The sequence below is a fragment of the Artibeus jamaicensis genome, unplaced genomic scaffold (assembly GCF_021234435.1).
Source record: "Artibeus jamaicensis isolate MK-2021 breed Jamaican fruit bat unplaced genomic scaffold, CSHL_Jam_final contig_415, whole genome shotgun sequence".
Lineage (NCBI taxonomy): Eukaryota > Metazoa > Chordata > Mammalia > Chiroptera > Phyllostomidae > Artibeus > Artibeus jamaicensis.
In genome coordinates, this window is record NW_026521823.1 from 13,645,518 (window position 1) to 13,673,441 (window position 27,924).

The 27,924-nt window shown below is 33.7% G+C and overlaps 1 protein-coding gene across 2 annotated transcripts in view; it reads right to left on the minus strand.

The window, feature by feature from the left end:
* The window catches only part of LOC119044094 (protocadherin-9), an 889,458-nt gene that overhangs the window by 565,576 nt on the left and 295,958 nt on the right, over positions 1-27,924 (minus strand). For both annotated transcript variants that reach the window (XM_053665575.1, XM_053665574.1), the window contains exon 3: positions 8,122-8,223. In XM_053665575.1, the coding sequence (XP_053521550.1) occupies positions 8,122-8,223 (102 nt within the window). The remainder of the gene's footprint in view (positions 1-8,121; positions 8,224-27,924) is intronic.

The following is a 27,924-nucleotide window of genomic DNA, read 5'->3' on the forward strand; positions in this document are numbered from 1 at the left end:
TTGGTTTACACATTTTTATATTCCACATTTTGGTTGTTTTATTATCATCTTCAGGATCCTTCAGTGAAAGACACTGCAGTTGTCACTTGTTTAAAAGGCTCTCTGCCTCTCTCTCTGTATACTCCACTCTCCATGAACAGCTGCATCACAGCCGTCACTCTGAATTGCAGAGAGGTCTTTGGATGATAAGACCAGGCCTGTGGCACACAGAGTGGCTTCAAACAACTAATTAGCAGGAGCCGGGCCACAGCAAGTGTTGGTGTTGTCCATCAAGCCTGTGCCCACTGCTGACACCCTCAGCAAACCTGTCAAACATGGCTCTCCCTGTGAATAAAGCCAAGCCCACTTGTTCCGTGGTAAGGAAGAAACTGGCAGAACAGGTTTAATAAACAGTAGAAGGTGATGGCCGTCCTTTTTATAGGGTTAAGTACTTGAAAAAAGCTACTGAGCCATGGGAAGATTTGATAGCTGATTTATATCTGTTGTTGGAATACAGAGAATCCAACTGAAAAATTCTCCATGAATTTCCACTGGAGTTCATTATTCAAGTACATTTAGCTAGCTTCTGAAAAACAGTAATGTGTATTTTCTTTAATAACAACAGGCTATTAATTATTATTTATAAAATCAGATGTGTACATATAACTACAGATGCAACCTTACATCACATTTATTATACATAATAATTATATGTACTTATAGTATAAATGAATTTGTTATAGATGAAATTTGGCTTAAAATCCAAATCTGTAGAAATATATATACAAATATACATATCTGAGTTTACAATTGTGTGTTGAAGCTTTAAAGTCAACTATATTAAATTATTTTTAAAAAATAGATTTTATTGATTATGCTATTCCTCTCTTCATTGCCCTCCACTGTGCACACACCCTCCCACCCACCAGCATTCCCCCCATGTAGTTCATGTCCATGGGTCGCGCATGTAAGGTTTTTGGTTTCTACATTTCCTAGACTATTCTTTAACCTCCCCCGTCTATTGCTATATACCCCTTATGCTACTTATTCTCTGTTTCTTTTCGCCATCTCTCCCCCTCCCTACACGTGATCTCCATTTCTGTGGTTCTGTTGCTGCTCTAGTGGTTTGCTTAGTTTGTTTTTGTTTTTCTTAGGTTCAGTTGTTAATAGCTGTGAGTTTGTTGTCATTTGACTGGTCATAGTTTTGATCTTCTTCTTAGATAAGTCCCTTTAACATTTCATACAATAAGGGTGTGATAATGATGAACTCCTCTAACTTTACCTTATCTGGGAAGCACTTTATTAAATTCACACTGAGGAATATTACATAGTCATTGTTGTTAATAAGTAAATATGTAAGTGGGTAACACATTAACTAAGAAAATGAAGTTTGAAGTCTTGTATTTTGAAGCAATCTTGAAGAGGACTTGATAACAAAATCCAGAAAGAGCTCTGATTGAAAAGAAACATAACTAGTGGAACTTTTCTCAGTGGTGTGAGGCCTCTTCTTAACATCTGGCCTTCACACATGATGTCTACTGGAAGCTTTGTCTACTTCCACCACTGCACATCACACCACTCCTGGTCATTCACCTACTAGACTCTTATATTAACATTATTATACTTTCCTCTGCTAGGTAAATTGATCCTGTTATGTATTTTTCTTTAATCTGGAACATACCTTCCTTTATTACTGCTTAAACTCTATGGAAACATTGAATATTATAAGATTATGTCTCCTTAGACTATAACATCTGAGACACAGAGGAATATGTTTGTCTGCTCAGGATGACAAATTTAGCATATAATACACCAATGTCTTTGATATAATTGCTGAATATTTTGGAAGGAAGGTAGGAAGTCAGGGAGGGAGGAAGTTGAGAAGGAACAGAGGGAGGGAGGACGTCTCTGTCTTATTTCACTTAATATATTACCGTCTAGGTTCTTCCATGTTGTTGCAAATGGCAAGATTTTATTATTTTATCTTGTGGAGTAATATTCCATCTTCTTTATCCTCATCTATTGATGGACAGCAAGGTTACTTCTATATCTGGGTTATTACTAGTAATTCTGCAATAAACATTGGGGTGCATACATCTTTTTGAATTAGTGTTTTTGTTCTCTTCAAATAAATACCGAAAGGTGGGATTGCTGATTGAATGATAGCTCTATAATTTTGGATGCCCTCTATCCTGTTTTCCATAACTTTCACTCCCACCAACAGTGCATGAGGGTTTCCTTTTATGTAAATCCTCACCAACAATATTTTTTTGTTGATTTACTGATGGTAGGCATTCTGACAGGTGTGATGTAATATCTCACTGTGGTTTTAATTTGCATTTCCCTGATGGTTAGTGATGTGGAACATTTTTTCATATGTGGGTTGGCCATCTATATTTTTAGTTGAATTATTTGGGGGAGTGTTTTGGAGTTGAATCCCTTATGTAGCTTGGATTTTAATCCTGCATTAGCTGTATCATGTGCAAGTATGTTATTCCATTGAGTAGGTGGTCTTTTTGTTTGCTGATAGTTCCCTTCACTGTGCAAAAACATTTCAGTTTGATGCAGTACTGCTTGTTTAGGAAAAAAGTTGTTATGAAGAAAAAATAAAGTGGCTTATGGATTTATTTTGTGTCATTAGTGAAAATCTATGAAATACATAATTTTATTACTCCCAAATATGACAAAAATTATCACCAAGTGGTTAACCTATAATTTGAATTTAAAAGGTGATACAACTGTAATAGCTAGTGTAGGTACTGAACATATTTATTTATTAGAAGTTAAGTATATGTGGGTAACATTACTACATAATACATCATGAATAGAAAAATGCAAGTATTTATTGTAAAATCTATATATTAAATTCTGTTAGATCCTGACTGGTTGCTTACATTAAGCTTAGTCTGTGATAAGTGCAGGAAAAAAGAAAGAAGAGGGAAGAGAAGGAAAGAAAAGAAGGGAAAAAACAAGACCAAATAAGGTATAAAGAAAAAATGTGTTGGCTTCACAATTCTCTCTCACTTTCTCTCTCTCTCCAGCACCAGATTATGTTACCATTTTGCTCTTATCATACTTGGCATAGTTAATGTAAATAATGGTGTTCTAAGCTGTATCACAAACACTAAGCCCTTTGTAGTTATGCCTTTCATTGTGCCTTTGGTTTCATGACTCAAACTCAAGGTGTACCCATGACCTCATTTTTTTGTTGGGAAAAGTAACATTTACCTGAAGACTGTTGTCCTAAATTGGGCTATAAATGTGAAATACATAACACATAGCAATAGTAATGGTTTCATACATTTTAGCCCCTTTTTCTTATGACACACTTCTTTCACTCTCCTTTTGACATACTGTACAATATTAAATACTTTTATCAAATGACAACAATTGGGAGGTTTGTGAAACCAAAGGTAATTTAAATTCTATGAATTTCTGTATCCAGCAAAACCTGTTTTATACATTTATGTAAAAGGTCAGAAATCTTTTCTATATCAAAACAATATTCCCAATTTAGGTCCAGAGATTTAGAGCAGTGGTCTCTCCCGGGATATCTTCATCAGCCATCTGCAGCCATGAATTTCACACTTGAGATAACCACTACCATTTCAAAGTCTGCCAGCTAAAATTCACACTTATTTTAAAGCTCTTCTACCAATCTCCTTAACTCTGAGAGTTAAGATTTCCATCTGACATTGATTTTCAGATTTCATTGCTACAAGGAAAAACTCTTATCTCAAAAATTCATACACTGAACACTAGACCATTTTGCAAAAACACTTCAGCTCAAGCATCAAAAACAGTGACAGAGAACAGCTACTGGTACTGAAATGTAGCCTTGTGTGAATTCCAGCAACTATGAGACATTTGCCTACAGATTATAGACACTGAAATGTATACACAGAATGTAGACACTGAAAGCTTACTTTCTGTGCTGTTTCATGTGTAAAGGGAGTTAAATATAAGAAATGGCAATACAATTTATAGCTCAAAGGTGCTTAGTAAAGGTGATATGCACCCATAGTATGAAAATGATGTGTACTTGTTCATTTCTTTGCTTTAATTTTAACTGTTAGAGTGCTCTGTGTACCCAATGGCAGAAGACCTGCCCAAAAGAGAAAAGTTAAACATCATAGTTTAAATCCCATACTTTATTTAAAATCTAATGTAAGAAACATTTTAAATTTGAGCTACTTTCTTGGACACTTGCCTAGAAAAATTTAATGCACCTTGAAGGTAGTTGTTCCAAAATCAGAAACCCTGAGTCTCATTCTAGGCTATCACTAGCTAGCCCCATGACCTAGAACAAGCTACTCAATATTTCTTGTCTTTAATTTAGTGTCAGTAATATGAATACATACTCATTATGGTCCTTGACAAAGAGCCTGTGATTTTAAAAAAAATCACCAAGTAGTTAACCTTGTAGTTTCTGATGCCATATCTTGGTGGTTATAGTCCAACTCCACTAATTACTATCTGTGTGAATTTGAACAAATTATGTAAATTTTTGTGCCTTACTTTCCCACCTGTAAAGTGGAAAAAAATAGTAATAGTACCTACCCAAAAAGGTTGTTCTCAGGATTAAATGATCTATAGCTATACTTGAACATATCTTAAAGTATAATACATATTAAATAAATCATAAATAAGTACTTACCAGAGTTTAATTGACAGAGTTGTTTTAGTGGTGCATAAATTATAGCAGGTTTTATACTCAGTAATATCTTAGGTTAGATAAAATTTAGTAATACATATGAAGTGCTTAGAATAGTGTCTGGTACAAGAACTGCTCAATATCTGATATTAACATTTCTTCATAAGCAATAATTATTATATTTAAGTTAAGAATGATAGGTTAAGAATATTATTAATAATAACTTGTGTGGTTAAAACTTGCTAAAATTATATCAGCTTTGGTTTTATTTTATATCTGATGTCATAATACAAATTTAATAACCTCATTCAAATTAACCAACATTAATTGGCCCAAAATGTTATCTTCTACTTGAACAACAGTATAGTTTTATACAATTAAAATTTTTATAGTAAAAAGACAAACATCCTCTTTATTATTTTATTAAGCTATTTAAAACAAAAAGTATACATTGTGAGAAATTAAAAATTAGTAAGATACATTCATTTACCAGGCTTAGTACATTATTCAGTAAAATGAAAAATAATAACAGCATATCTCAGGTACCAATTTATAGGTTATGATCACTTTTGATATATTTTTAAGATTTTATTTATTCACTGTTATAGAGAGGGGAAGGGAGGGAGAAAAGTAGGGTGAGAAACACTGATGTGAGAGAGAAACAACAACGTTTCCCTTCCTGCATGACTCAACGGTGACCAAACCTGCCATCCAGGCATGTGTCTACACCTGGAATTGACCTGGCAACCATGTGGTTCACGGGCAGTTGCTCAACCAACTTTCATTATTAATACTCAAGAATTATTAATACTAGATTAATAACTTTTAAATAACTGGTTATTAAAACATTATTATTTGTCTGCAATTATTAAGCACTTATAACAAAATCTTATCTCACAGAATGCTTTACAGAACTCCAAACCTGGCATTTCTGTTCTTAAGTTTTATTTGATAGAAACATCAGAGATTATCTGTCTGCATTAAAAAAAACGTACCTAAGAAACCAGTCATATTATGGTCAACAGCAATGTTAACTATGAAGAATAAAATGTAAATGGTGGTAGAATATACTCCTAAGTACACTGAGATAGAACCTGGCACAGGAATGTGCTACAAAAGTGTCAGTGGTTGTCACCACCTTTATTTAGTATCAGAGACAACTGAAGAGAGAGAGGACCTTACTGATGACCTGGTCTACAATCATTCTGAGCATAATGGGTCTGGAGTATGATGGCTAAATGATAATTGGTGGGATAACTGATTTCTAAAAGAAGTTTGTCTGCTCTGTTTAGAAAGACAGCACAATACATTTAAATTTACTATTATTTGATAATTTGAATAATAACATAAATTAACAGCACAGTTCAAAACATCTTTTTTTTTCTTGTCAGCATTCCCTAGAACTTTAGTCAAATAAACCCTGTACGAACTGTGTTGTGTGTTTTGGGCTTTATAAATACTTAGGGATGGGGAAAAATCATGGTTCATAGAAAATTATTTTAATTATAGATCCTTTCATTTCTTTACAAAAATAAGGTAATCTTCAGTAAACAGTTTTTCCATCTCTCCCTTGGACAATCAAAGTGGAGTCTGGGACATAGGGATTCAATATTCAAAAAGCATGCCATAGAGCCCTGGCTGGTGTAGCTCAGTGGATTGAGCACAGGTCTGTGAACAAGAGGATCGTGGTTCGATTCCCAGTCAGGGAACATGCCTGGGTTGAAGTCCAGTCCCCTGCAGGCCAATTCCCAGCAGGGGACACACTAGAGGCAACCATACATTGATGTTTCTCTCCCTCTCTCCTTCCCCTCTAAAGATAAATAAATAAAATCTTTTTTAAAAAAAAGCATGCCATGGAAATGCTTTAAAAGTATATCTCATTTGTAGAAATTGAAATCCACTGGGATTTCAGTGGCTTTTAGAACATTTTTGGTAGGCTTTTTAAAGGCTTACATGACTCTTTGTTCATGGATAAAACTTACTTATTTCTGCCAGAGAGTAAGGGTTATTGTATTATTGCTGGATGAAATAAGGGTGATTAATGGGAGAAACTTCTGTCTTCTATACACTTAAAATACACACAGTAATGATGAAAAATCAAAGGAGTAGAAAAAGTATGGATCTTCTCTCAAATGTGATGTGACTAAAATTTTGAAGAAAGAGAGGTAAAGACAAAAATAAAAGCCAAATAAGAAGAACATATGTTGTAATTTGGAAGGATGTCTCTGAATAGTTAGATCTACATAAGAATAAATAAAAATAAGACAAATATGTGAAGGACTAACGAAGGGATAAAGCTGTTGAAATCATCAGTTGACCTTTTCTACCTCAATTAATAATGGTATGTCCAAACAGGAGGTACTTGTCACTACAATTTTTATTACTATTACTCACAATAGTTTGTCTGACTTACATTACTACTAAGGCTTCTGAAAATAATAGGTTTATTTAGTTGGCAAAAACAAGTGCAAAAATCTCCCACTTTACTGCTACTTAAAATCAAAGTGCTTACAACACCTTGAAGTGAATGGGACGAAACCTAGCAATAACAAAAAATAGAATATACACTAACACACATACATGTACACACACACATAGATTATCTGCCTATCTATCTATCTACATCATTTCATGACTATGAAAAAGAGGTGAAACAAATGTAACTACTGAAATACATTCCTTAAAAATATGTGTACTTATTTCACAATGTGAACACACTTATCATTACTGAATTACACACTTAAAATGATTACAATGGTAAATTTTGTGTGTGCTTTAAATCATAATTTAAAATAATAAAATTAAAAGGAACAGATTTCTGCATCCAGCCAGGTTAGAATAGTTGGTGCTAAAATAGCCCTCCCAAAAAAAGCAAGAAGAAAAGAAGGAGGGAAGAAAGGGAGGGAGGGAGGGAAAAGGAAAAGAAAGAAGAAAGAAAGAAAGAAAGAAAGAAAGAAAGAAAGAAAGAAAGAAAGAAAGAAAGAAAGAAAGAGAAAGAATCAGCATTTTACAGTAAATAGACTTGTTAAAAAGAAAAGCTGAGAAAAAGTAGAAAAAAAGTGAAAAGATTAATAGAAAGTCCAATTTAAACTATATTTAACACTGTTTTCTTTAGTTTTCTTGAAATCAGAGGATTAAGTAAATCACTCTTTCAAATGAGAGATGTACCTTTTAGCTCAACTAATGAAAATGAATTAAGATCGTATAACTCTGAGAGTTGCCTATTATTTTCTCCAACACTTTGCAGTCAATGACAAAAACACTATGCTATCTTTAATAGTTGGACCATTACCAAAGAAGAAAAAGATCATCATTTACTTTTTGCTCTAAAACAGTTTTTAAAGTTGTTTAAAAAGTCCTAATATAAAAATATGAACATAAAAGAGGTCACCAAAGAAAGTATTTATGATAGTTAACTTGTACTCAAAATCATTAGGAAAATACATATTCCTCAGTACTAGCGTGGTCTCTATAGAGATGTGGCATACCTCGTAATGGCTTTCTTCATTCTCCTGAATGTGGAAACCCGCAGAGCTGGGACATTTCTGAGGAGTGACAGGGATATTGTCACTTTTGCTGTGTGAGTTACACTGAAAGAGATTACCAAATAATTGTGACAAACTACTCCACATTTAGAGTGTCTATTGAGAGATATGGTTTTTTGCTAAGAGACTAATTAAGTACTACAATTTGAACCAACAAGGGTCAACTGTATACTCATAAGTACATGCATTAATATTAAGTTTTTACTGAAAACATAAAAAAATGAACCAAGGGTAAATTGTCACAATGATTTCACTAAAACTAAAAATATCTAAGATGCAGTCATTTTATTTTTATACTTTATTTTTAAGCAATATTAATTTATTATGTTGATGATTTTAGTAGCTAAAGCTTATAGTTAAGCTTAATAATACCTCACATGATACTATTTGTGAGCAATATTACCAAAGCAATATGTGTATATATAGTCTATGTATATGACACATGTTAACCTATGACAAAGATATTATCCTTTTCTCCACCTACAGATGAAGAAAATCAACCATAAAAATATTTTTGAACAAGTTTGGGCCGCTACCCAGCTTTCTGGGTCCTTGTTCTATACCTTATCTATGGCATGCATGGCCTTTATAAATGATGCATTTGAAAGAGATACAAATAAAAAACCTAAAAGTTTAAGGTTTTAAAATATTACTGCACTTTTTCTGTACCAAATATATTTTTAAAAATAGGTTAACTAAAATATTTCACTTGTAAGTAGATGTGAATAGTAGAACATAAGATTTTAAATTATGGCTTGGGCTTTCTTTGTTAAAATATTAAAATGGCTCTTTCCAATATTATTCGCAAGAGTATTTTTATGGAAAAACAAGATATTTACTTCCTGTTATCCTTGCTTCCTTCTTCCTTCAATCTCTTGCTAGATTCAAGACAAGGAATATTTATAATCTTTGCAGTTAGGCTGTTTATTAAACACAACAATGGGCTTCCTAGGATTTCTTTAATAAAATAGATTCTAGTGCTTCCAAAATAAATTCATTGTTGGTATATAACTGTTTCTCTCCCATAAGACCACAATGTGCACAAAGAAATTTATGATGTAAGTTAGGGAAAACAATATTGTTTCTAACTAGAATGCCAAAACACTCACATTACATTTTAAAGAGTTTTTTTTGAACTAATATTAAACCCAGACAAGAGGCAAAAATATTTAAAAAAATGAGGATGCTCTTATTTCATTTTGAATATATCAAACAATTATCTCATTTATTTTTGTATATGTGTTTAAGGGAAGTGACAATGTGGAAGACTAGGAAGGTATCGCTTTCAAATCCAAAATCATATTAGAAACTTTGGCATGAAAAATATTATTTTATTGGTGTTTTCTCTGCAAACAATATCAACCCTGTTCAAAACATGTCCCCTAAGAACTCTTCATGGCTAACTGAAGAAATGGTGATTGCCATTTTAATCTTTGCTTGCAACTTATGCAACTTTTAGATGGAGTTTCACAAATACTGCTCTGCCAGTATTAATTCCTAGAATGACACTAAGCTTGTCTGAACAACTGTTAATGAAGAAGGCCTATCGGACATCTCTACACATGGGCTTCCTTAACTTTCTAAAACAAATAAACAAACAAAGAAATACAGTTTAGACCTTAAAATAGTTGTTTTCATCTGTGATGTTTCCAGACATTTTAATCACTCAGCTCTTGTCCCTAGCCTCTCCTCATATCTACTCATGATGATTAATCTTTTAAAAACATCTCATATATTATGCAGTTTTTCTCCCTAGAAACATTTGCTCAATTCCAGCGGCCCACCAGTACCTCTCAGCCTGGCTGTATTAGAATCACCTGGGGAGTTTTTAAGAAATGTTCATGACTAAACCCAAACTCACACTGGAAAAATTATAGCTCAGGCAAAATATTTTTTAAATATCCATATAATTCTAATCTGCAGCCAGAGTTTAGAATCCCTGGATTAAGGTTAACATGTCTTTGTTGGGGCCTCAGAACATTAACAGGAAATTCTGGCCTCACTTCTCTTGCTCTTTACCATTTGTTCCTCAATTTCCTTATTTAACTTGTCATAGGTTAAGTGATTTTTATGGATATATAATAATGCCTCTGAACTTGAGGAAAAAACCTATATTTGTATAATACTTTGATATAAATAGAAGGTTTTATATATTACCCACAAGAAAGCTCTGCAAAGAGGTAGAAATAATAATCTTTTTTAACAGGCAGGAAAGACAAGGGTTCAGGTGTATTCAATGCTCTTTGTGCAAGATTTACCCAGTAAAAGCACCTTAAATGACAATATTCAAGTTATTTCTACTCTGTCATATCTCCCTAGGGTCCATTCATTTGCTTATTTATTTACATATTCTACTGTTTGTTCATTCATCTTTTTTTATTTTTAATCATTTTCTGAGTGCATTCAATGTGTCAGAATTTTATTGTTCACCCAGATAAGGTATTTCAATATTGGTCATACCATGACTCTAGCAGGGAAACCATATATAGAAACAAATAACACTACAATATGTAAAAATAATAAAATGTGTGCACAGGTGCTAAGGAACATAGAGAACACTAGACTTCTGGGTTTGATATATGGTCAGAGTCTTGAAGATGGATGAGTGAGGAACCATGGTTAGCATGAATTCATGACAGAAGGAACAGCATAAGCAAAGGTTCCTAGATATGAATTCTCATGACATGGCTTGTGAGCTGTGAATAGTTTGACAATGCTTTAACCATAGAGTATGTAAGGATGAATTTGAGAATAGGGACACAAGCTATTAGTGTATTCAACTTAACAGTAGATCCAATGATGAAAAGTTATAGATTTGTACTTAACAAAATGAGTGACTACCAAATAATAAAACAGGTGCTTTATAAATCGTGGTGGTACCAAGGATGAGCTTTTAACGTTATTCCATCTCTCCTAGCCTTCCTAATGAGTGCGTTTGGAATAGAGTTGGAACTCAATTAAGTCCCTCCATTCCAACAATATCTCACTGACTAAAAACTACTTCTGCATGCCAACTTTGACATGAATAACTATATAATAAAATATAGTTAAGCTGAATTTGCTAAATCAGATTTAGTATTGCAGGAACATATGTAAATCAAACTTGAGAGGTATAGAACTCAATTAACAACAAACATATTAAGTGAAAATCACTTAACACATAACACATTTGGTTTTGTTTTAAAATCAGTTTGAAGTTTTTCATCACCTACAGTTAACAGACTCTCTTTCAATATGGAGATAAATCTTTTCTCCTCAAAACATCCTTTACAGTTCCTGAAAAATTGTTCTCAAATGCCTATAGAAGTACCTACTCAAACTTGCTTCATTATCAGGAATATTAACTCTTTCATTTTTGACACAAATTTTTAAGAAAGCATTTCAGAGTGATAATATCAAGGAGAAATGTCAACAGTAGCAAAAGCAATAAAAGTTTTATAAAAATTACAGAAATAAGTAAGATACAGCTAAAAAGGGGTTTGTTCTTTACATTTTCTACCCAGCTCTATAGTAGCAGCAATGTTATATTATTCATCCTACCATCTCACAAAATCAAAGTTGTTTGCTAAAAATTAACAGACTTATTATAAATTTTGTGCAATCATTATGGAAGCAGTAGTCTTATATTTTTGTGCTATGGGTTTCATTAAACAACAATTCTACCTGTTAGAAACTCCCACTTAAAATGTTTTTCCTACTTGTTTTAAGAACTTAAGAATTCCTTTTATGAAGAATTGTAAAACATTCTTAAAACTTTTGATGCAAAAGTCTCAAAGGTTTATAAGAAATTTACATTTACAGAAAGAAGCAATGTCAAAGAATTGTCTACACTTGGTGTCTATAACTTCTCTCCATACATTGCTTTGGAGAACCCACATGTATCAAATTCCCACAACCTTCATGCCCCCAAACTGATCTATCATGATCATCAGTGACATCCACATTAGAACTGAAAGGGCAATTCTCAGTCCTCATCTCACTTGACACACACGTAACTCCTTCCTTCTTGATACATTTATGCCACCAGCTTCCAGGACAACACACACACATGGTTTTCTTCTCTCCTCTCATGCTCTCCTTATTGAATCATTTGTTATTGTTAAAATAACAGTAGCCTAGAGCAGATGAGTCCCGAGTACTTTCTCAGAAACTATGTTCTTCAATGATCCCTGACTCTAAATAACTTTCTCCATCAGAAACATGAGGTAATTTCCCACTTAAAGGCAGGCAAGGACAGGATTCTCAGAGCATTTCTAAACAGGTTTATGTCACAGCACATTTTTTTAGTATTTCTAGAAACTGATAAAATGTGTATTTTAAAGGATTCAGAGAGTAGGTTCTTATTATTTCTGAAAATTTCTTATAATTATTTGATGTCCAAAAACTTATTCTGCCTCAAACCAGAAAGCCCTGGGTCTGTATCTATAGCCTTCTCTCTAATATCTTCTATGTATCCTGTATTGGTTAATTTTGTGGTCATCATTAAATATGTTTGCAAAAAAGGTAGAAACTCTATTCAGATTGTGATGAACACATAGGTATTCATCTTGGGTAATATTTATTTTGACTTAAAATAAAACACAGTGTATATTTTAAAATCCAATGGCATATAAATACTTAATCAAATCATTGAAATTTAGATGGCTAGAATGCATATAAATTTCAAGGTAGAATGAGAAAAAAAGTGAATAGTAAAAGTATTTAAAAGGAATATCAGCTGTATCTGTAGAATACTGAGAGTCTGTATATTTTTAAAAAGTACTTTTACCTCTCTTCTTTAAAAAATACATTAAAAAATTGGAGACATAAATATTAGCATATGTTAATTCGGGGTTCCAGAGACAGGTGTTTTTCTTATTTCACTCAACTTTCTCTAAATCTTTCAAATACCTGAAAACAAATAAGCAGATAGAAAAAAATAGCATGATTTTGTTAAAAATCTGCTTTATCCACCTCATCAAGATCGTTGGTAACTGCTGTGAAAGGGCTTTATAAACTATAACATCTTGAAGTTATTCATCTTCAGAAATAAAGGTACCCCCTAAGCTTTAGGTTCTTTCTGACTTGGCTCTAGGTCAATCCTCTTCTTTCAGTGGAAAATGTTTTTCTAAAGCCAGGTAGGAAATGGGATTGTTTCTCCCTCTATGGTACTATGGCTCCAATTTCCTTCTCTACTGCCTTTATTACAGTTCTGCTCTTTTTCACCTCATGAGAAGAAAGGGAACTAACTCCTGCTAACAGTTTATCTGCAGCAAATAATACAGTGCTTGCAGCATTACTAGGTATCTTCTAAATATTTTAAGTGAAGTGAAATAATAAATAAAAAATAATAAATGAATAAATGCAAGACTTTTACAATAATGCATTCACCTAGATTATTTTGGTTTCTAGTTCTCTGTGTGAAAATTTCTTTGTGCCTGTTTTCTTTTTTGTTTTGTGTTGTCCCCAACAAGTTCATGCAAAACTAATATTACCAAACTGGCATTTTTATTACAAACGCTATCACAAAAATAAAGTGCATTGGTACCTTAGATTGAGAGTATCTGCAGTAGAAACATTAAACAAAACAGTGGGTTTCCTCAACAGGTTTTGTTTCTTCAACTGGAAGAAACATTAGCAACTCATGGCCAGAAGCAAATTCTTTACAGTAATATGTTACCTAAGTGGATAAGTTTGCATTGACCTACTTCATTAATAAAAAAGTTTTTTCTACTGTTCAACTTCTGGGACCTGTACCATTTCTGTACCTGGTAGATTTTGCCAAGCCTGCACTCTTGATTCTTCCAGAGCAGTAGACTCCTTGGTATGTAACTAACCCTTCTCACTTTGCACAAATTCTCCTCTACTTTTCTCTCAATCCCCATTTAGTCCAGAGACATTTTCTCCCCACTTCTTCGCATGCCAAAATACCTCTCTTCCTCTCTTGCTCAATAACACTTTCTCTCTCCTCTGTACCAACTGGCCTGTCTATTTTTGCTCTGGGTTTGTAGAGAGTCTATCCAGGTGGAAGTAGTCATTGCTGCTCAATAAACCGCAAGGAGTTGACTGTACCATGAGGGATTTATGAAAAAATAAAAGCTGATTTTTATATAGCCTTTGCCACAGGACAATAAATAGTCCTATTTGCTCCCCTCCATTATAGTTCCCTGTAAGTTAGTGATAGTAACAGATAAAAATATGTATTTCTTATTGTGCACTTTGGTTTTGCAAACAGGTAACCTTTAAAGCATTTGTATAATATTTACTCAATTTATTATTTAATGATACATAAATGGAACCCATTTGTTCCAAAACAGTTAGGATATAAGGAATATTTTATAATCAGGAAAAATATTAACATGTCTAAGTAAAAGGGGAATTGGAAAAAATATCTATGTATGTGAAATTAAAGTCTGAGGAAATTCAGGAAGTGGTTCAAGCTGAAGTACCACATGAGTCATTTTATTTCATTTTTCTTTGTTTAGGAATTCTTCTTGCATATGCTATTCCAAAATTTAATGGTTTCTATTATAGGCTGGCTGACATTTTTCAAACAATCATACCAATTTAATAAAATGTATAGGTGCCAAGTACCATAACCAAGAAATCACATTCTTTCACTGTGTTATTGCTTAAGTGGTATTTGAGAGCAATTTATTGCCATACATATCTTTGGTTCCTCTAAATTTTAGCAATGCTATATATATTGTCCATTCCCTGAGAATGCTTGCTCAGTTGATTTTCCTTCTACGCAATGACTTTCAAGGTTTTTCTTAAGAGACTATTCACAAATGCACAGAGATAAAAATAGAGACATATTCCAAAAATAATCATTCAGCTTTTGAAAGAGCTTATATTAGGTTTAATTTTGTCTCCTTTTCCCAACAAAATATTTAGAGTGGGGAAAATGAGAAAAGTAATTTTGTAACCTTGTAAAATTTTTGTTAATCGAAGTAAGAATTTAACATAGTGCCCTATACCACGTGACTGGATAAGTTCCCTCTAAATATACAGTAACAGAGCTACCCTTTGTGAATTGAACACTGAGTGTGCTGAAGAGTCCTCAAGGCAGAGGTTCTGGGGTGTTGGGACCATAAAAATGAACACAGTTTTGTTAAATACATAAATACATGTATAAACCCCTGTATTTTCTCACACTCAACTATAAATTCCTTCATAAGAAATTACTACCAAGCTCTCTAACTTAATATACATAAACTGAATAAAATTTTAGGTCATTACTCACCAAGGAATAGCAATGCAAAACCACCTTCATGCAGACCACAAATTGTAGCTAGTCTGTGCACATTGCATTTTCCTTAAATGGTTCATGGATGGCATATTGGTTTCATGCACCTCTTTTGACCTAGTTGCTATGTGCATGCATAGAAATAAAATCCCTCAGAAAGTATATTTAAACACTAATGTTCTGTACTTTACACTTTCCCTATTGTGCCCTTCCTTGTATACCTTACTGTACAACCATTTCACAAGAAGCAATAACACACTGAAAGGTTTTAAATTACAAAAGGGTTGCATGCCATATTGCTTCGGCAAAGCTCTATTAATGCCAGTAGGCATTGTGCATCGCAACTTAATTCGGCATTTTAAGTAAATGGATGTGGGTAATATAGACTTTTGCAATTTTGCAGACATTTAAAGGGAGATACTAACTTCTGTTCAGACATTGAAAGAAATGTGATATCAGAAATGTCAGTGCCATGGTTAATCCTAATTATGCATGCTATGTTTTTCTTTAAGACAATTGTTTTGTAGTTCATTTTAGTTTACTATTTGTTGTTACAAAATCCCTGAGGATTTTCATATATTTATTTAATTATATTTATACCATGAAGAGAAATAAAAACTAGTGTTTTCTCAACACAGAAAATAGTCTAAGATATTTTATATTACAAATAAATGGAAGAGGTCCTCTTTTAGTTTTGCTTCTATGGATTTAAAGATGAGGTCTTCTGTTATGTTTCCAACTTGAACTGAAAGACTCAGAAAGGAAAAATGATGAGTTTCATTTTCATTCAAGTCACTGAATGCTTAAGAACAGATAAGTCAATGCACTTTGTGAATTGGTTAAAATTTGAGGAGTTCTGAAGAGTATCATATACACCATATTAAGACTAATTTATTAGAGAACAACATATTAATCACATGTCTCATTAACTGGCATCAAAGTGCAAATAAAATTTATATGAGCCTAAGATATAAGTGAGTTCAGTTATACAGTGATGAGCTCTCCACACAATAAATATTTCTCTTTTATGTCCAAGTGGTCATATGTGAATTGCACTTACATATATGTGTACATATACAACACATACCGTGCTTATTAATGCATATCTGATGTACATTATTTCTGTTTGTTCATATAGATGATTGCATATATTTTTATATGGAGTATTATTTCACAAAAATGTTTTATTAATATTATATAAAAACTATATTTTAGTCCTGGCTGGTGTAGCTCAGTGGATCGAGCGTGGGCCTGTGAGTCAAATGATCATGGTTCGATTCCCAGTCAAGGCACATGCCTGGGTTGCAGGCCAGTTCCCAGCAGGGGATGTACACAAGGCAACCATACACTGATGTTTCTCTCCCTCTCTCCTGCCCTTCCCCTCTAGAGATAAATAAATAAAATAAAATAAACAAAAACAAAAAAAAATTTTTAAAGATTTTACCCTCAACTATATAAATTATATGTTTTATACAAATATATATATAATTTTTAAATGTGCTATTTAAGGCACATATACTATACTAAAGTTTAAGGTGAAATATTTCGGGAAAATAGTTTTACATAGAATTATAATTATATTTTGAAATGTCTGTGGTAAAAAAGAGAAATTAAAATATTCAAACTGAATATAATTTGCAATGGTAGAATTACATCCTTCCATGCTTTCCAAAAATAAACTTTTAACATAATATTAGCCTTGCCCATCTTTAACATCAGTCTGCAAGTCAACTTCCAATAAAAGAAACTGGGTAATAAACTCACAAATTCAAATCTAGAGTTCACAAAAGTCAATTCAAGTTCAAGGCTGTGCAGATTTGAATACTGTCTTTTCAAGGCAAATTCTTAAATAAGCTTAGTGGTTTATTATACTTCTTTTACTAGGAAGTATTTTAAAACAGATTCTGAAGCTAGAACCCATGTTTTTAATAGCATATTCAGAGAAAATGGGAGAGAGAGCATGCTTATTTTTAGTATATTAATAACAACAAACACTATTTCTTGAATACATTATTTTAAGATGCTTTTATAAAGTGCTTTGTATTTTTATTTTAAATTCATTTGTGAAAATAGTACTATATCTAAATTTAAGTGTGAAAATGTGTGACTTTTTAAATTAATAAAATAGAGTATGAAAAAAAGTTCCAGAATTCGCTGATAGTGTCAGTTAACACTTTGGGTCCCGGACTTGAATCTCAGCTCTATCCCCACCCGATTTTATCATTTCACAGCCCAGAGTCTTTGTAAAATGGGCAGTTTAGCTTAGAGGCTCTCCTCCACCTCTTCAGGTCAAAAGGCAGTATATATGTGAGATATCATTAGATACGTTACCCTAAAACTTAAGATAGTGTTTTCCACACAAATATCAATCTCTAACTTCAGACCTTTATAAGATGATGTACATAATTTAGTTGACTAAGGGACTTCAGCACAGCTAAAACTTGACCCCATTTGTTCTTTTCTTCCTGATAATTTTGAATATGTGTTACTTTATTAAAACCAACATATAACTTCCACCAAGATGGAGGCATAGGTGGAGACACCTTGCTTTCTCACACAACCAAGTTTAGAGTCAACTAAATATTAGCAACAGAAAACACAGCCAGAACACAGAAAATTGAACTTTTCAGAAGTCTGATAAGAACAAATTCTTCAGCCTGACCGGTAAGAGGGACGAAACCAGCAGCTGGCGGAGCGGGGTTGCACAGGAAAACTTGGTCAGACGTACTCAGGCACTCGGACCCCAGGCACAGGGTTGCAACAGGTGAACATAGTGAACGACCCAGCAAGCCACCGCAGGGAAACTGCGAGGGAGCAGGGCCGAGATTTGACTGTGGTCGCGCATTCGTGCGCAGACAAGCGAGGGAGTGGGCGGTTCGAAGGGACCCAGCAGGCCCCAGCAGCGAGCAGCAGCAGAGGGCTCCACCATTTCCCTGCTCTGACCCCGCCTCCCCATACAGTGTCCTAACCCAGCGACCTGAGTAGCCCTACCCTGGTGAACCACCTAAGGCTCTGCTCCTCATCCTCGAAACAGCAGAGGGGGTCGCCATTTCCCCGCTCTGACCATACCCCAACATGCAGCCTCACAACCCAGTGACCTGGGAGTCCAAGGCTCCGCTCCTCAGACTTAACGGGTGCAAACAGACCAAAAATGGCTCAAGAAGATCTCAAAGCCCCAGAGCCTATAAATCTAAGTGATGAAGAAATAGCAAAACTCTCAGACACACAGTTTAAAACACTGGTGATTAGGATGCTCACAGATCTGGTTGATTATAGCCACAAATTAGACAAACATAAGAAGGCGAAACTAATTGAAATGAATGGAATTGCACAGGAAACCAATAGCGATGAAAAGGAAACTGGGACTCAAATCAATAGTGTGGACCCGAAGAAAGCAAATAATGGCCAAACAGAAAAGAGTCAGGGAGCAAGAATTCAAAAAAATGAGGAGAGTCTTAGGAAACTCCAGGACATCTTTAAACACTCCAACATCCGAATTATAGGGGTACCAGAAGGGGGAAAGGAACAGCCACCAGTGGAAAACTTATTTGAACAAATAATAAAGGAGAATTTCCCCAATCTGGCAAAGGAAATAGACTTCCAGGAAATCCAGGAAGCTCAGAGAGTCCCAAAGAAGTTGGACCAAGAAGAAACACACCAAGGCACATCATAATTACATTAGCCAAGATTAAAATGAAGGAGAGAATCTTAGAAGCAGCAAGAGATAAGGGGACAGTCACCTACAAGGGAGTTCCCATCAGACTGTCAGCGGATTTCTCAAAAGAGACCTTACAGGCAAGAAGGGGCTGGAAAGAGGTATTCCAAGGCATGAAATCCAGAGACCTACAACCAAGATTGTTCCATCCAGCAAAACTTTCATTTAGAATGGAAGGACAGATAAAGTGCTTCTCAGATAAGATGAAATTCAAGGAGTTCATCATCACCAAGCCCTTATTATATGAAATGTTAAAGAGACTTATCTAAGAAAAAGAAGTTAAAAAAACATGAACATTGAAAGGACAGAAAACTCACAGTTATTAACAACCACACCTAAAACAAAAGCAAACTAAAAGGACAGCTAGATCAGGAGTGGAAACATAGAAATGAAGATCTCAAGGAGGGTTAGCAACAGGGGAGTGGGAGGAGGAGAAGGGGGGAGAAGGTACAGAAAATAAGTAGCATAGACAGTAGATAGAAAATTGATGGGGGGGCAAGAATAGTATGGGAAATATAGAATCTAAAAAACTTGAGACACATGGTCATAAACTAAAGGGGGGTTAATTGCGGGGACAAGGGGGTAGGGTGGAGGGGAATGAGGGGGGGGAATAGAACAACTGTAATGGCATAATCAATAAAAAAATAAATAAAAGAAAAAATAAAACCAACATAAAATTTCTCACCCTCATGTTCCATATACAACTTTTTGTTCATAAAAAAACACTGCTATCAATGATTTAATTGACCACACTTTTATTTCTGTTCATAGACAAACACACTGCTATCAATGGTCTAATTGACTACACTTCCATTTCTCTTCAGAACAAAAGTTGGTGTACTGAGTACCTTTTTGAAATAATTTAGAGTATTTAGTGCCAAATTAAACTAATCACAGTGATTTAGATAGAAACTCTTCAGTAAGTATGGAATATATCCAGCTATAAATATGTCAAAGGCTAGAGTGTTTTGAAATTTATTTTTAATTAAAATTATGTATATATTAATAAACAAAACCAAGTCATATGAGAAATATGCTCATGTTTAAAGTCTCAAAAATGTTTTTTTTTCTTATAGGTTTGGTGTGAGAATATCTGAGAGAATGTACTTTAAATACCAGGAAAGATTTATAGATGTAGTCACTGATAATAGTCATTTTTTAATCACTTTCTTTGTCTTCAAGCTCTAAACTAATACAACTTTGACAAAACCACTTTACCATTTATTATTTAATCCTAAGGTTGTAGAACTGAAGCACTTAGATGAATCTCTAAAATACTAACATTTATTTGATTTATGTTTATGAAGTTATTCCCTTGGTGAAGAGAGGTATGAAAATGAACCAGAAATAAATTACAGGAGATATACAAAATTTTGTTGTGGTTAATACATATTAATAAATATGAAGCATAACTGGAAAGTATTTCTTTTCTGAGGAAAAATGATATAACATATAATTTGATCTTCTCTCCAAGAAGTACATTAAATGCTATATCTTTTATGAAGATTCTTGCAAATAAACACATTCTCTTATTCAACAAACATTTTGTAATAACCAACTTCCTATGAGCTGAATATTTTTAATGATCGCACTAAAAGAATAAAAGTAAGAAATAATGTCCTGAAAAATATGAGCGATATTAATTATGGTCATTTTGATTAATTCTGTGTATCTTCCAAATGTATTCAGCAACATACATAAACATCTCAAAATAGAGCTGGGGGATGAATACAATCTAATGAGAATTAGTAAGCAGTGGCACTTTCACATTCTGTTTTTTTTTTTCTGGATAGTGTTCTTTAGAAGAATACAGAATAATAGTTATTTTTCAGGTGATAATACTTTCTGATCACACAATTATTTAAAAAGAAATATATTTATTCCAACTATTTAGGCTTAACATTTAAGTTCATGGTAGTCTTATGAAGTGGAAGAGGGCACTAATTATAAGTGATTTAACAATATATAGATAATATTTATAAAATATTTCTCTTTATATTAATAATACTGATAATAAAAATCTACTCACAAATAAAAATAATACATGATTTAAGAAAAATAAATTTAGCAAAAGAGAAATATATACACATGTTCACACACATATTTTAATGATTGCATCTTAAAGTTCAATACTATTGAAGCATAGCTCTGTGATATTATATTAGCATTCTATTACAATTTCAAGCTCTTTTACAAAATATTTTATTTAATTCAACCTTATAAACTATTTAACAAGAATAAGTAGAAATTTTCACTCCTCTCATTGAGAAAGAAAATAAATTCTGCTGGACTATTCTCACAGTATCCTTTTCTTATTATTTTGATTACCAAGAGCCCTAAAATAAAGGTGGGATAAAAGCATCAACACTAATTTGTGTTCATTTTTATACATAATGACAAAAAGATGTTTAAATTAATCCTGTAACCTGAAATAGTCTGTAATAACCCAAACAATAACGGGGCACTTTAGAAAGCAAAATACAGCTCTTCCGTAGCTGCCCAGGGGTAGGAGCTTCGGGAGGACAGGGTGTGTGTGTGTGTGTGTGTGCATTTGTGTGTGGTGTGTGTGCCTGGGTGTGTGGAGGAGCAGCAGGAAGGTCCCCAACAGGGCAGTTGGCTTCTGTGGAGGGTCAACATAAAAAGAAATAGGAGATAAGACTCATACTCATGATACTGAGTTCAATAGCTCTAAATTCCTCACTGCCTTTCTTCCAGGCTTTGCTTTTTAAAATTTTTATTGAATATTTTTGGATAACATCAGTTAATAAAATTATATCAGTTTCAGGTATATATTTCTGTATTATATTATCTGTATATTGTATTATGTATTCAACACTCAAAGTCAAGTCTCCTATCACCATTTATCCCCACCTACTTTACCCTCTTCTACAGCTCCATCCTCATTCTCTCTTATAACCACCAAGTGCTTTCTTAGCATTTGACAGAAATGACTCTTGGGAAGCCATTGGCTTCTTCCTCCCCCTTGCCTTCCATAATGCTAATCTGTCCACCTCTCAATCATTTTCTGTATTTCAGGATATTTCCCACTGGAAGCATAATTTATATTGATGTTTCTCAAATCTACATTCTCAGTTAGTTTATAATCTCAGTATTTCTTAATTTTCTGGGGAACTTCATGCAGTTTCCTACCTTTGATCATATCCTATATAACTAGCTATAATTGATAACAACCCAATTTACTGCTTCAAAACCAACTGTGCTATTTTTCAATATGAATTTTTAAACAATTTTTAAAGACTTTATTTATTTATTTTTTAGGGAGGAGAAGGGAGGACGGAAGAGAGGGAGAGGAACATCAATGTGTGGTTGCCTCTCACATGCCCCCTACTAGGGACCTGGCCAACAATCCAGTCATTTTTCCTGACTGAGAATCGAATAGGCTATCCTTTGGTTCAAAGGCTGACACTAGTCCACTGAGCTACACCAGCAAGGGCTGATTCAAGGTGAATTTTTAAATATACACTAAATATTCCATTTAAGATTTCTTCACACATCTTAAAACCAACTTGTCTCATGACCAAGTCATTGGCTTCTACTCTCCTTACTCTTTTCCTTTTGCATCCATTGCAAATATAACACTTTTAACATCCATTTTTCTGTAGAATAATGTGTTTGTGTGTCTTTTTTTCTTTGATGTCCCAGTGCCATGTACAGTATCTAGCAGGTAGAAAATTCATAAAATTGTTTTTTAATAACTATAGCTAGGGTGTTTTATATCAAATTCTCCTTTGGAAATGCAATTCACTGGCATTCACAGAGCTCTATAGATTTGCTACAGGTAATTGGAAGTATTGAATATTTGGGATTGTTTTGCTCAGACAGATTACATGTAGGCATAGGCTTCAGTGTGCTCCAGAGGGAAAAAAAATCATTCTATTCTCTTTAAAGCCACAAGCAAGTAGTTATGTCCCAATGGGAATAATAACCCCTCTCCTGCCTGTCAGGGAAGGTGCTAAGAGAGTCAAATGCGATTTAGATGTGAACGAATTTGAAAAATAAAAGGGACTCAATAAAGTTAGGTTGTGCTAATAGTAAAATGTATAAAGTATATATAACATACTTTATTATTCCTTATTAAGTTCTAAAACTAGCATGATGCTAATTTTTCAAAACAACATATTAAGCCAGCAATTTTCAATCTTTTTCATCTCACAGTATACATAAAATAATTACTAAAATTCTTCAGCACACGAAAATACATAATTTTGTTGCTCAAAGAAAATTGATATCATTTTTATTCATTCACACTGGACAGCTATAGTTATGTTGGCTGTTGTCATGTTTTAATTCCAAATGGTTATTGTGTTGACTGTTATTTTTTTTATTTGACGATCTAAGGGAAAAGAGGTCATTACTCCTGACTATTTAGCCAGGTATTACATGTTTTAAAAATTCCCGAGGCCCACCAGTGTGTGGTGGCAAATTAGTGGAAAGTTGCTGGATTAAGGCAATGTTTCTGAAATTCTTTAATTTGCTAAACATATTCATATGACTGATAATGCATTTGCCCCCTAGTATAACTAAAATAATATGCTGTCTATTACCCTTACAATACTATTGCAAGAAAGAACTTTGGCATACTATTGTTCAGAGGAATGTGTTCTTGATATGTAAACAGTGTTTGCATTTACTTGGATATTCTTTGTCTTGTAAGAGACTTGACTTATTGATCCCATGTAGTTTAAGATGCACACTTTCAACTTTTACTCAAGAATAATAGAAATAGATAATTTTCTTACTGTGTTTTCAAGAAAGGCGTATAAAGCAAGAATAAAGAAGATAGCCTCAAATGGATTCAGTTTCCAGGTAAATAAAGGAAAAATCAACTGCATTCTCATTGCCACTAATCCTTGTGATCTTTATCACAGCTTTCTGAAAATTCCTTAGCTGTAGCATTAATCTCCTTGAAAGGGAGATACTGAATTTACAGTGTATTTTTGCATGTTCCTATGCAAGTCTTGAATGATGAATTTCACTGTCTGAGTGAGGTGGTTTACCTCAGCACATAATTTTTTATGTTAATAACCTTTCCCACAAGAGCTGAATGACCTTCTATAAATACAATCCCTTCTTTCAATCAAAAAATTAAAGCCTGTAACCACCTTGTAATCCATCATCTTCTTCACAGGCCATTGTCAAAGCAGAAAACAAAACACAAATCCCCAATCTTCAACCCATGTAATGTAAAATTATGCAGCTTTCTACACTTATGTAACATGGATATGTTGAAAATTACGTAGCATTTTATATTCCAAATCAGTTCTATTGAGTGAATTCCTATTTCCAGTGAGCCATAATTTTCACAGCCAAAAATAACTCCTTTTCCAAATCAAAGGCATCCTAAGACAAAAATCTCCTGAATGTTTGTATATTTTCAATCAGTCTTTTTAAAAATGCCCTTTCATATGAATGCTTCAATAGTCAGTTATGGTGAAGCCAGATTATAGGGTTACTTGGAATCTTCAAAACTTCCATTTACATAGAACTATCTAAAAGTGAGCCTGAGTGTTCAGTAATGGGGCTTCTACTTTGAGCAAGACATGCCTGTGTGTACTGAATTCAAATTTACTCTGCATAAAGACCCCAACAAATATGCTGGTGTAAATCCTTGGTTCAGCTTGAAAAACTCTCTACCACAAAAAGCCTAATCTTAGAGCAGATACTAGCGTTATGTTAGAGAATTCTCACGTAAACCATTAGTTAAAGAACTTCAGATAGTAGATATATTTTCAAAATATGTAAATTAGGACTATTGGATGTGTTTTAAAATTCAATATCATTTAAATTATGCTTTACATTTTATAGAAGATATTTTATAGAAAAGATTTTTCACATTGTTTATTGTTGTTCAAGTACAGTTGTGTTAAATTCCTTTAAATATAGTCACTAGGAAAGCAGGTGTTGTGTTTACATAAGAAAGAAGATGTTTCTAAAGAAAAAGTCATACAGATTTGGAACAGTTCCCTGTAAGTCAGATAATTCAATCATCTTGAATAGCTTCTTTTGGTTTATCCAGTTGACAAAACTAGGGTAAACTGTTTACGACATCTGTTCTCTTATATTAGTTAAGTAACCTTGATTTTACCAAAACTGTATAAATATTAAGTCAATTTTTGTAGTCCTAACAGGGTTAAAAGTTGCCACATGAATATGTATATCTATGTAAACAGGAATATATGCCTCACATAAAGCAGAAGCAAAATGCATACTCAAAACAACAGGAAGAATGAAAAAGACTAAACAAAACATATTATCTACCTTTCAGAATGTCAACTCTGAATGTACAAGAAGTAACTTAGCACTTGGTACCTCGTTGTGTGAATGCTTCCTAATTGAGTGCAGTGGCGGTAAACTGTCAGATTAGCAAAACTTCTTGGAAAATAATACCATCTTAAAAGTAATAGTTCCAGCAGTTATTTAAAATCTCTTGAAATGTATTCATTTCATTAAACCAACTGATTTAGAGAACAATTAAAGCCAAAATTTTGCTAGATAAATAGTACTATTGGGAGAACAAAAATGGATATGTAAACTTCAAAATTTTGTAAACATTATGTTAACTTTGTCAACTAAGCTTTGAGATGACTTGCTACTTGGGTTACCTTCATCTCATGTATATAATAGCAGCACTTGTATTCCCTTTACAGAGAGAATCCATGGCATCTCTTCAATTTATCACACCCAGTCTTGTGATTGATTATGCACTGATGAAATAATTGTGCAGAAATGAAATGTGATGCAAACTTAGTTTTTCAAAAATTGTTATTTAATATTTTACACATGTTTTACAATAAATAAAATACAGATATAGTTCTGAATGTCAAGTTTCACATTTAGAATTTAAAAAATGATTGGCTATTTCTTTTTTAACCTCAGAACTACATCTCTACCTTCTTTTACAAAGAATTCCTCCTGCCCACCAATGGAGGAAAGCAAGGAATGGTTGATTTTTTTTCCAAATGGTCTGGAGAGCAGTCTCAGAAAGTGCTAATAGGCATTTTCTATCTTTAATTTTCATGATTTTACAGGGTATGTGTGGGAAGGAAGGTAATAGGGGAAATTAATTTCAGCAACTCACCCAGAAGTACCTTCCTTATGTTCATATCACCTATGAGCTTTTGGCTTGAATAACTTTTTTAGTGGACAAACATTGCCACAGCCTCGTGCTTGGAAAGTTCTGGATTTAATTGTCTGTCAATGGGACGATGATTTATAATATAATTCAATCTGTTCCTATGTTAGTGTTGCAGATGCCTTTAATCTTCCACTCTTGTATTAGATATGAGGAACTTGACAGTCTTCAGTTTTACAGGTGATAACAGCCAATCAAAATATAGCTCTCTGCCATCCTTCTCAGGAAAAGGAAGACACTATGAAGGGATATTATTATGATAGTCATGTTTTTCTAAATCATTTATTTTTTTTAATCTTAAGATACCTTCATTATATTATTAAATGTCTAAAAAAACAGAACTAGAAGTATATGCTTATTACTTTAGCGAATCCTGGCCAGCAGGATCCATGTGTGTTGTGGATGCTTTGAACAAATAGGCATGGACAACAGAAGTCCTGTGGAGAAAAGGGATGGCATGGCTGCTCCATAAGTGAGAGAGAGGGCCCCAGCCCCTGCCTGTACAGGCTTTTATTGTTTCTCTGGGTACATTATATTGAGGATGGTCCTCATTTACTATGCACAGGTTCCCTGAAAGTGATTACCTTTTACAGATAACAAAGGAAAGAATGTTGCTAATTACTTCAAAGAGAAAGATGTTGCAGACCAAGGAGAAATGTGGTTGAACTGGTTACACTCCATACTTGGGAGGTTTAACACAGATAGTAGGAAGTTACAGTAAGCACTCTCTGCTTCAGTTCATGGTGAGGGGATTTTAGCAAAAGCCAGTCTCATAGCAGTCTAGGCACAATGCAGGCCTGATTCCCCATGGGAAAATTGGTCCATGGGCGTGGATTTTATGTGCCACTTGCTCCCCACTGGTTTTCCACGTGGAGGCTGACCTACATTCCCACGCTACGCAAAACGGCTCCCTACAATGCTGACATCAGAAACTAAGTCTCTAACATCCTTAGTGTGTCATGATTCAGATAACTGAAAATTGTGTACCAATGTGAAAAGATTAAAGCACTGGTGAGTAGATAATTTATTATATGTCTGTTACCTGAAAAGCAGAGAGTGGAATAATTCATACAATTTCTTCAGGTTCACAAAATTAATATTTAAGATATGCTACACTTGGCTAATATACATAGCATCTGTCTAATTGGCATGTTTGATAGCTTATGTGCATCCAATATTGACTATAAAGAATAAGTGTAATGAGTGCAGCACATCTTTCAGTTGTGCACATAAATATATGTAAGCTCTGTTTTATGACGGTTATTTCTGAAAGTATTGCATTGGAATATTTTTATTTTTGTAAATTCAATAAATATTTCAACTTAACTAAGACATATATCTAGTTCAATAGGATCGGGACTATTTTAATATTCAAATTTAAAAGTTTACATTGTATTAAGCTTAGTTGGTTTGGTACAATCCTGCAAACTGAAAGGTTGCAGGTTTGATTCCCTGTCACAGCACATGCCTAGGTTGTGAGTTTGGTCTCTTATGTTTTGGGTTCTGTTCCCAGTAAAGGTGCATATGGAAGTCGGCAGATCAATATTTATCTCACACACTGATGTTTCTCTCCCTCTCATTCTCTCTCCCCTTTCTTCTCTCTAAAATCAGTTTTAAAAAGTAAAGCTTATACTTATAGGAAACATTGAT